Source organism: Gossypium raimondii, chromosome 7 (assembly GCF_025698545.1).
Source record: "Gossypium raimondii isolate GPD5lz chromosome 7, ASM2569854v1, whole genome shotgun sequence".
Classification (NCBI taxonomy): domain Eukaryota; kingdom Viridiplantae; phylum Streptophyta; class Magnoliopsida; order Malvales; family Malvaceae; genus Gossypium; species Gossypium raimondii.
Window position 1 is genome coordinate 2,198,827 of NC_068571.1, and position 11,574 is coordinate 2,210,400.

Below are 11,574 nucleotides of genomic sequence, written 5' to 3' on the forward strand. Positions count from 1 at the left end.
ATTATAAAAATATAAAAGACATACATATATGTATAAAATTGTGGAAATATTAAAACATGTGTATGTACACATATTCTAAAGCTATTATACATGAAAATATGTGTAAGTATGTATGTACGTACATATATACATAAATAACAATCATAAAATATAAAAAGTATATATGTGGGTATATATAGGAATCATAAAATATAAAGAATATATACAAAATATATATATTAGAAGTATAAAGGATATGTAAATATATATATGTGTATTTATAGTTATGAAATATAAGAAATATAAAGGTATGCATACATATATATATATATATATGTGTTTATAAAAATCAAAACGTATATAGATATGTATTTATTATGTATATATATATATATATATATTGTAGAATATATAAATATATATATATGAAATATAAAATATATACATAAGAAAAATATGGATTTTAAGATATAAAGAATATGTATAAGTACATGTATATATATAAGTAAAGTATGAAAATATGTGTATATATGTACATAAATTAAAATGTGTATATGTATATATAAATTATAAAGTATATATCAAGGATGTATATTTATATTTGATTAAATCTAAAATTAGATGGTATAAATGAATAAGTAATAATAATATCAATAATAATAATAATGATAATGATAGTAAAAGAACAAAATAAAAAAAAAATTAGGGGACAGATTTTAAAATGACATAAAAAGATACTAAAGGACTAAAGTGAAACGTGCGTCAAGAAGGAGGGCCTCATCGCGCAATATCCTCATTCCTTATACGCATCATTTTGCGCCGGACTGGAATAGAATAGACGCGAAAAAATGGGGTTAAATTGAAAATACTAAAAAAAGGGAAAATGACCAAATTGAAGCCAATCATAAAAGCGGAGGGATCCGTAGCGAAAATAACCCATTCAGTCTTGAAACGTGCGGATCCTCTGCTAAACGGGTCGGGTCGCGGGTCAGCCTCCCCAAAATGACGTCGTTTTGAGTATCGGGAGGCCACCCAAAACGTTGTCGTTTCGTCTTCTATTTAAGCCCTCTTTTTTTATTGTTTTATTTATTCATTCATTCCCCATAAAAAAAACTGCAGAACTCTCTCATGCTCTCCATGCCCTCCAACGATCGGGCCTCTCACTGTCGTTCGCCCATCCGCCGCACCACCACTAAATCGATGGCCGACGAAGCGTGAGGAAGGGTTTTTAAAGCCCAGTTCCAGGCGGGCTGTGGGGTTGGGCATTCGAGCCCCACAAGGACCGAGACAGAGGCCCACGACCCTACCTCTTCGAATCCGGTCTCGACGACGGAGATCTACCCTCCGACGGCGGTCACGGGGCGTCCTGTAAGTCTCTTCCTCTCTTTTTTAATCTCATTATCCAGTTTAAAAAAATAAAAAATAAAATAAAACAAGATAAAAAAAAGGCTTAACCTCTAAAAAAGGTATTTTATTTTCTGATGTTCTTAAAAAGGGGGGGACCCCCTTACATGCCACTGATTTGGGCTTTTACAGCCGCTTTATACTACATTTTGTTTCTATTTTTTTGCCCTATTTTGCTTTCTGTTGTTGCGTGTTTGTAGGTGCCTATCGCGGCAGTAGAGTCGGGAGCAGGTGCGGATGGGACGTGATGAACGGCGGTGGCAGAGGGGTGGGTACTGCGCCAGAAAACAGAGAGCACCTAGGGTTTGAAAATTTTGTTTTGCTGCTTGGTTTGTTTGGGTTGGGTTGGTCTAGTTTGTAATGGGCTAGTGGGCTAGGGTTATTGGGCTAGGTTTAGGTGGGTTGAAATTTGGGTCTTAATTGGGCCATCTGATTTGGGTTTGTAGTTAGGTTGGTTTGGGTTTTGGGCCCCGGGCAAATTTGGGCTTGCACAGTGTGCACCTTACTAGAGTGTTAGGGGTATATGTGTTCACACATATCAAGGTTTCATACTTTTGGCACTTGTGCACAATATTGCCGAGTGTTAGGGTTTTGTCCGTATATCTGTTCTTTTTTTTTATTCAGCCAAAATAAAATTATTATTATAAAAATTTGAAAAAAATGCAAAACTATCCAAAAGGATAGTAAAACACATACCAAATATACTATTACCAAACACCTAAAACAAACCAAGACAATCACCTAAAATTGGAAGTAACAACAAAACAGAACAATGATTGACAACATTGAAACTCCCAATTAAAGATCAAAATAAACTACGATTAAAAACCTCTTAAATATCAACATAATCTATGTAGCAACACCAACGCAAGATGAACTCCTTATCTCCACCAAACCATCCATCACAACCAAAACCATACACTATCTAGCTTTATGTCCTAATGATCGACATTTAATGTATATTTCCTTCCTTTTGCAAAGTCAACAGACCTTTCATTCCTAGCCATCGATTGTTTAGCTTCAATATTAACCGGACGATCATACTCATTGCACTTCTGGATTTGACTCCAACATTCACACTAAAATTCTAAAAAATTTTCCTTACTAAAAACTTTAATAGAGGAAGAAATATGTGATATATTCGCCATTGATATAAACATTTAAGCTTTCTCAAAGGACTCACGATTTTTTGTGGCTTCATCCAACATGATGAAGGACCCTCACTTGCTACCCAACTTTTCAAAAAACCTTTCATGCCAAAGAATTAAATGGACCTATTCTAACACTACCCAAATAGAATGTTCACCAAGCTCCTTTTCAACATCGAGTGGGAAAAAGTCAGAAAAAAACTCCTTAACTCCTAATACTGGAACAATTTCTTTTTTACTATCAAAACTAATAATGTCGCTAAACCTCTCCAAGGACGCACCTTACAGACCAGACCATCCGAAGACAACACATGTTGAACCAAAGTCACACTATACGTACTTTTTAATTTACCAATACATCATTGATGGATCCAAATCAGTCTTTGAAATCTCCATATCAAAAACTCCATCATCCTTCGAAAAGACTTTAGAAAGTCTTACAAATGACTTCAACCCTTTTGTAGCAGCTTGATCTGTCACAAATCGTAGTGGAAAATTAAGTACTTTTCGACACTTATTGAACTTATTTTCTAGGTATTTTAACCTTTTTTCTTGCATTTTCGTATTTCTTAGCTTAGATTCATTTTATTTCAAAATAAGCATTTTTACACACTTTTTTAGTGCTTCGATGACCCATTAGGCCAACTCAGGCCTCGGGAATGATTACTAGGCTATTTGAGTGTGTAGGGTGTAAGTTCTGGTCAAGGAGCACAAGGGACGACAGTCATGTCATGACACAGGGAGGCTCGTGTCGCAACACAGAACTTCGAAGCTGTCAAGGCTGAAAACCACCCCATGTCACGATGACGCGACGAATTATGAAAAGATTATCTTGCTAGCGACTTTGTAACGAGGGATTTCCTGACGATGCGACGAAATTTGGAAATATTCAGCCAAATTTGGATGACCATTTAGGGTTATTTTCCCTAATTAAACCCTAATCACTCCAAGGGTAATTTAGGCACCTAGCACCCTAATGTCTGCATATATAAACAACTTTATAACTTCATTAGAGAGGTTGGACAGGACTGTAACAGCCCGATTTAAGCTAAATTAGAACAGTGGTTTCAGAACCACAAATTCGAAGTCGTAAAATTATTTTAATATTATTTTTGGTATTTACAGCATGTTATTTGATATGTGTGAAAATTTCGTGATTTAATTGTTTAATTATTTATTTTCTATGATTAATTAAATGTGAGGTCCTTATTATGTGATTAGACCATAAAGGAGATAGTGGATTTTAATGGCTTGGTATTTGTGTAATTATTAATGTTTTAAAAGGTTAAAATAGTAAAAAAAGGTAATTAAAGTTAAGTTAAAATAAAACAAATTAGGTTGTCATCTTTCTTTCATCATTTTGAATCGAAAGTAAAAGTTTGGGAAGCCATTTTTGGAGTTTTTGCATTCGGCAATCTTGCATGCGTGATTAGGGTATGTTTTGAGCTCGATTTTTGATGATTTTTTACGTTTTTGAGATCGTTGCTTCGTATACTAGCTAGCCCGTGTTTTAATTTTCAAAATTTTTGATGATTTTGCGAAATTTCATTGATGAATATTCAAGTTTTTTGATGTTTGATGATGAAAAATAAATATTTGAGGTTAGATTATTATGTTTTATTAAGTGATTTTTGATAAAAATGTTTATTAAGGATTAAATTGTAAAAATTGTAAATTGAGGAGTTAAAATGTGAAATAAATTGAATTTATGGATTTCTATGGACATAGGGAAGATTCGGCCAAGCATGAGTATATTGAAATTTTGCGTTATTTTGAAACAGGGATTGTTAAAATGTGAAATTTTGGGAGAAAAAGTGTAAACGTGCCCAAATGTGTGTTTTGGATTAAATTGAATATAGTAATGATTGAATAAGCTGAATTTGATATTATATAGATCAAGAAAAGTGGAATTCGGACCTAGATTGGGGAAAAACTAAAGTTATCGGCTAAACGACTCGATTCGCCGTCTTAGCATCCCAGGTAAGTTCGTACGCGTTAAACATTGTTACAATTATGTTTTTAATACTTTGTTACTACATAAATTGTATACACGAGACTTCGGCTATTTATTGCACTTAGTGTGCGATTTGGAATAGCTTCGGCTATATATGGCACTTAGTGTGCGAGACTGAGATAGCTTTGGCTATGTAAGGCACTTAGTGTGTGAGATTATAATAGCTTCGGCTATGCAATGGCAATTAGTGTACGAAACATTGAGTGTTCGATAATGTTACGAGAAGTTTAAGTTCGTTATGAATTTGTACAGGTATATACAAGTAAGTAGGAAGTTCAAATAGAAAATGTTAAGATTTTTCACATAAGTATATGAATAAGCTTATGGAAGGTTTGATATTATCATGAGTTATACATTAATTTGTTCAAATTGCTGATTTGTGTTTTATGAATTGTTGAGTATATTTCATACGAACTTACTAAGCTTTGTAGCTTATCCTGTTTGTTTTTCCTGTGTTATATAGATTTTGAAAGCTAGCTCGAGTTCGGGAATCGTTTAGGAACATCGTCACACTATCGATTACTATTTCGGTACCTTATAAATTTGTATTTTTGACTTATGACTTGTATAGGCTAATTTTCGATATGATACATTTTGATTAGTGTATATATAGCGATGTTTGTGAATATTATGCCATATATTGAACTCATTTTGGAAGTATATTATATAGTATATAATTGTGTGATAATAAAGATGTCCAAATAAGTTTGCCGATTTCGCTTCTTAATGTTCAGATATGAATATTAAGTCATGCTACAAATGTGTTTCAAAGACATTAAAATGTGGTTATTCGCATATTACTATGATATTCAAATGTGGTTGTTTTTATATGTTATGATGCTGTCCAATTTGAGCATATTAATGCTGTCCAATTTGATGTATAATGCTGTCCATTTTGAGCATATTGATGTTGTCCAATTTGATGTATAATGCTGTCCAATTTGAGCATATTAAAGCTGTCCAATTTGATGTATAATGCTGTCCATTTTGAGCATATTGATGCTGTCTAATTTGATGTATAATGCTATCCATTTTGAGCATATTAATGCTGTCCAATTTGATGTATAAATGCTGTCCAAAACAGGGCAGGTTACTTATGTTTGTATCATGTTGCATAGTTAGTAATTTGTTAATGAAATAAATGTATACAAATAGAAGTTTTGATATTTGCTCGGTATACGATTTGTATTGATAAATGTTTAAAAATGTTTTAAGTATTTGAATGCTGTAAAATTTTGATTAGTTAAATGGTAATTAAAGGGTTAAAATTCGAAGCATGATTTGGAAATGTAATTTAATTAATAAAGCATGATTGATTTTTGGTGTGGATTGTTAATGACCTATGTTTTGACGAATAAAGTGTTTTGATCATTAGGTGAGATAAATTAGGGTTTAAATATATATATTTACATGCACATTATGCATATTTATATACAACTATGGTATTTGGTTCATTTTGTTAAGTATGAGATTTCGATATTTAGTAATGCTTCGTAACACTAATTCGGCGACGAATACAGGTTAGGGGTGTTACAAGGACAAAACAGTTTTCTTTAGTTTTCAGTTTTAGTTTTCTTTTTATTTTCTTGTAGTCGAAATTCTTCCTATTCTGATGTGAAGACAATAGCGAGTGGAGATTGCTCTGGAACTATGCTTATATTTATTCATGAGCAATTTCTTTATCCTTATCTTTTATTCTTTTATTTATATATCTTTAACCCAATCAATTAGAATTTGTATGAATATTAGAATAAATTATTGTGCTTCATTTATATCTGGCATGTTTCGGTTATGAAATTGATTAGTTGATTAAATAGTTTAACGAGCAAATGTGGAAGTAGTTAGCGGAATAACAAGGGTTTCCCGTACGAGTTAGTTGGTATAAATTCATGTGTTTTTAAATCCTAGGATTGATGAACCTAGGAAGTAATTTAGTATAAACGAGGTCGAGGGATAAGTTTACCGAGTAAATTGTGGATTTATCTTGGTAAGAAAAGTAAGGTCGAAAGATAAGCGTGTACTGGTCGATTAATTAATTAGTAGAGATCGAGAGGTAATACTAGTGAGTTAATATAACTAAGTCCCTAATAAAACCCAAGTCTTTTTGTTAATTACGAACATTGAAGCAAATTAATCTTCTAACTATTAATCGAGCATAGGCTAGGAGTTTGCATCATTGACACTAGGAATAGGAAATTACATTAGGTTAATTTTATGTAAGTAATTTATTGGTTAATTTAAGGTAAGTAATTTATTTAGTTTAATCACTACTTTAATTTGGATTCACACTACTAATTCGTGATTTGATTAGGTTAGTAATTATTTTCAGTAATTAATTTAATAATAAAATTCTCCAATCTACAATCCATTGGGTACGATCCTCGGAATACTTACTAGTGTTCTGTTGTAACACTAAACTATATTACAATTTGACATGTTCGCTTGCAGATACTGCACTAATTTTATATATTTTTATTTGCACGATTTTCACTCTAAACATTTGCATGTTTGAAGGCGATCACAGCTCCATTGAGAACATCCTTATATGACCTCGACTCTTTACAAGCCTCCAAAGGAACACGCCTCCAATCATATTTCAGAATGTTACATTTCTCGTGCTTAGGATTCACCATATCTTTTACAAACCTAGTCTTAGAAACATGGATAAATAAACTATCAATCCTCTTACCATTTCCTTCTGCCACTACCCTTATTAGTTCAGATTCAAACCTAAATCTAACAAAAGCAAAGGTAGAAGAGTTATGAAACCTCTTACAATTTTTATAGGTGTACTACAAAGCAATGATTTTGCTATATTGATCGAAAGCAGAGCGTTATCCACAAGCAGTAAACAACCCCTGACTCCTAACCTTTTGCCAATCTCTCGCAACCATTTTACTTTTTTTTTATCTCGTGTATCTATTCTTGGATTCGTATTTGATTAATAGGGGATAAAAATATTTACTTATGAATATTGTGTTGATGCATATTTGATCAAATGAGTGATTGGTAATGCATGAAGTTCTAATGCCAAATTATGATACATTATATTGTTAACTTACTTGCTTAATATTCTTATATTACGGATCTTCAATTTTGTTAGTGTCATGAAGTTTCATTACTCAATGTACAGTTTTGTTTGTTACTGTGCACAAACATGAAGTTGATTAAAAGTTTATTTGAGTGTCCGTAGCATCCAAGAAAAACTCAGAACTCGCCTTCATTTAATTTTGTAATGATTCTTTATGTTAGAGTAGTAAATGATGTACCTAGGTGTTTAAGATGTTCTCCATTCTAGTGCTTAGTGATTTTGAATATTTCTGTAGTTTGAGTATCTTACTATTGCTTGACACCTTTTAAGGTCATTTGATTTACGTTTGTTGAATTTTGCAATTGATTTATAATTTCCTAAACAACATGCATGGTTGTTAGCTAACAATTTACTTGCCATATGATATTTCGATACAATAAGTTATTCGTTATGAAAATTCATGTTATATGATTTTGGTATGTGTAACTTGTGCATGAAAGCTTGGGTGCATGTTAGACTCCTTGAGACACATTTTAGATGTCCAATTGTATGCTTTTAAACTGTCTAAATCTGCACTTTTGCACTAATGTCTCGAGACATCAAGAACATTTTTGACCATTTGACACATTTCTGGGTAAGGGTCTCGAGACAAACCAAGCTTGTCTCGAGACATTGGGTGCCTCGTCTCGGGACATAGTGACTTTTATCTCAAGGCACATCGAACCTAAATTAGGAGAAAATAGTTTTAGGGTCTCGAGACAAGTGGCTTTGTCTCGAGACATAGGGGTCATTATCTCGAGACAATCGACAAGTTGTCTTGTGACACCAAACTTCGAAACTAAATTGGTTTTTTAGGGGAGGCATGTCTCAAGACACGACTTTATGGTCTCAAAACATGGGTACACAATTTGATAATTTGGCCCAAGATTCATATCTAGGCCTCGTTTTTTAGTACCTATGACCTTGGTGTTTCATAAGTGAGCCCCACCCATCATGTTTGCATGCATTCACAATACTAATTCAATTATGCTGAGAATTCACTGCTCGAGTGTTCGCTTGTTTGAGTTGCTCCAATAATAAATGTGGCATCTTATATTCGGATCTGTTGTCCGAGTCAAGTGTAGGGCGTTACATAGCAAATTACAAATTAATGAAGTCTACATATGAAATCATATTCGGCTCAGGGACGAAGCAAAAAGAAATTATAGGAGCCCAAGATTAAATTTTATATTTTTATGCGAACTAAAATATAATTTCATCATTGTATCGACTTACATCTCTATAGTTTTGAAAGGACTAAATCAAAATTTTGTTATTTTTGGGAAGTTAAACTATAATTTCATCATTATTAAGTTATCATTTTATAGATTTTCAGACATCTAGGAATTTCTCAAGGGCAGAGCCCTTACCTTCGCCCTAAATTTATATTAGTAACCTTAAAATTTTGTTATAATATTTATGTAAGATTTTAAGTTTATGCTTATAAGAGGCTTTAGTTTGTTTTGTTTTTAAAAATAAAATAAAATAATAACATTTTAGGATAAAATGGACACTCCATTTCAAATTAAATTGAGGTGTACTTTAATATAAGAGAAATGCTTATATGAAACTAAGATATCTCTTTTCAATCATTTAATATATCTCAATTTTTCCTCTTAAATTTAAGCAATTTCCTCTTAAAAAAATCAATTCTAACTGAAAATGATGGAATTTAATTCGCAAATGAAGTGAGCAGCAAAGCATTTAACATGTAAAATAGTAATTTATTACCTTTATTTCATTAAATTTATAAATGATCCACAAATCAAATAAAGTTTTTAACAAAAAAATACGTAAAATGAAAATTAATTATAATGGTTTTAAGTGTAATAATGTTTTTCAAACGTTATATAAAGCCTTGATTCCTTGAATATCATCCTCATGCAGACCCTTGCTTTCTCCAAGCGTGAAAGTGGGATACATGATGGCTGCTTCAATGGAGCTGTGATCTAAACCAAGAAGATGTCCAATTTCATGCAATGCCAGAGTCTCCAAATGATACGCACTAGGGTCTGGAGTTACAGACCATGATTCATCTGCATCATAATGGAACCTCCCATCGGTTGGTGCAAAAGCATGAGCCAAGGTTCCATTAGGTCCGTCAAAAGGAGACCCATCTCCGTGATCACCACTTTCAAAGCTAACTTTTATATCAGCATTTACATAGTCTTCAGTCATTGAAAATCTGAAATGTGTGTTTTCGGACCATGTTTGAAAAGCTTTTGAAACTGGGTTAATGGCATCAACTCGAGCCCCCGGAAGAAATGCGTACGTCAAATTGTACTTTGAAGCCGGCCATCTCGGTTCTTGGGGGAAAAACGAATAGTGTGACACCGTATGAACTAATTTCGACCCTGAACGGCGGTGCCATTTTTGACCATACCGCATCCTCGAAGTTCCATTGAAGATATCTGCGACGGCGCATCGTGGTCTCATCATCTTCGATATAGTATTGGCGTCCAACCTTCCGGTTGCTTTCAGATTATAATTCAACTGATAAGTTCTAATGGCGGACTCCAACAGCTCATCGAAATCATCGTCACTGACATGGGTGTTGTTCTTATAACTCAAATACCCGAAGTTTTGGAGGTATTTTTTGAGTTTATGTAGGTCTTTAACGCGGTCTCCCTTATGGAATCCTTGAAGATGCTGAAGGAACTCAAATGGCGATGGATTTTTGTGTTCGAAATGTGAAAAAGCAGCCTGAAACATGAAGAAAAGGAGGAGGGTGAATGAGAAGAATTGAAGAGCTTTGGATCCCATGATGGTTATATATGATCAATCAATAGCTAATGAGAATGGTGGGTGAAATTACCTCATATCAGTTGCCTATTTATACCCATAACTATACCTTAAAAAGTCTCAAAACATCAACTTTGAGCTTAGTTTGTAATTTAGGGCTTTACCAGGTCTTGCACATAAAGACAACCTTAAACGTGTTCAGAAATGGCTAACCGGCCTGGAGTAGACTTGGTTCAGGATTCTAAATTTTGTGTTTATTTGTTTATAAATATAAAATATTTTTTATTTACTTCTTCCATAGCATCACGATTTTTAATTTTTATTTTTTGATATAATGCCTAGTACTACCCATAACCCCTCTCAACTCTTAAATAAGAGGATAATGCACTTTAGCACACTTGAACTCACGTCCTCTTGCACTAACAATAATATCAATATTAACTGAGTTAAAACTAAATCCACGAATATATAATATTTATATAAGTTGCCATACTGACCATTTATATATTATTAACCTTTAATAAAAAAATTATCGGTTGAAGAATTCTTAAAAACTATAAATAATGGCTAATGGTAGTTTAATTATGCACGCATATACATTTTAAATGTGGCAATTTAAAAGGGGAATTTGCCCCCTTTGAAAATTCAACTAAGTTTTATTTATTTCAATCCTTGGTAATCGGTGGAAGAGAGAGAGTATAAAGCTTTAATTTCAATGAGAAATTTTAGCTTAAGATAATGACATTCAAGGGCTTGGAACATAAGAGGGGCATGGTAGAAAAGAGAAAATAAGAGTTATCTAGATGCTGAAAAATCAGTCGGAGCCAAAGGTGTTGTTTCTCCCAGAAACCAAATTGGAGATGGTTGAGGCTCGGATGGTGTAAACTCTCTGGGTATGTCCAATTATTGTTCAACGTCCTTCAGTCGGTGCATTTGGGATCCAAATTTCTGTGAGGTCGAGAGCTGCATCAATAAGCCCAAGTATATCTGTCTCTTTGGTTGTTTCAAGCGACACAATTTTAAATGTGATGTCGTGAATGTGTATACTCCGATCCAGCCTAATGAAAAATTAGAGTTCTTCGACGAACTGAAGTACTTTCATTTATACTTGTATTGTAATTAATCATTTTATTAATAAAATTTATTGGATTAAAGTTCACTAACACATTGTAATTGATTTTTAAATATAAAATAATAATATTTCGATTCATTTGTCA

The 11,574-nt window shown here is 33.0% G+C and overlaps 1 protein-coding gene and 1 long non-coding RNA gene across 2 annotated transcripts; one reads left to right on the plus strand and one right to left on the minus strand.

Moving 5' to 3' along the window:
* Positions 1-690: 690 nt before the first annotated feature.
* On the plus strand, positions 691-2,033 carry LOC105768414 (uncharacterized). Its single transcript, XR_001125842.2, has 2 exons — positions 691-1,347; positions 1,584-2,033. It is a non-coding gene; the product is annotated as an uncharacterized LOC105768414 (long non-coding RNA).
* A 7,421-nt stretch (positions 2,034-9,454) lies between these two features.
* Positions 9,455-10,448, minus strand: LOC105765548 (metalloendoproteinase 2-MMP). Its single transcript, XM_012584722.2, has one exon. It carries the CDS (start codon positions 10,376-10,378, stop codon positions 9,455-9,457), a length of 924 nt encoding a protein of 307 aa, XP_012440176.1. The 5' UTR covers positions 10,379-10,448.
* Between the last annotated feature and the right edge of the window lie 1,126 nt (positions 10,449-11,574).

What these genes read in the sequence shown, in the direction of transcription:
- LOC105765548 (XM_012584722.2), bottom strand. Translation starts at nt 10,378, where the DNA reads ATGGGATCCAAAGCTCTTCAATTCTTCTCATTCACCCTCCTCCTTTTC.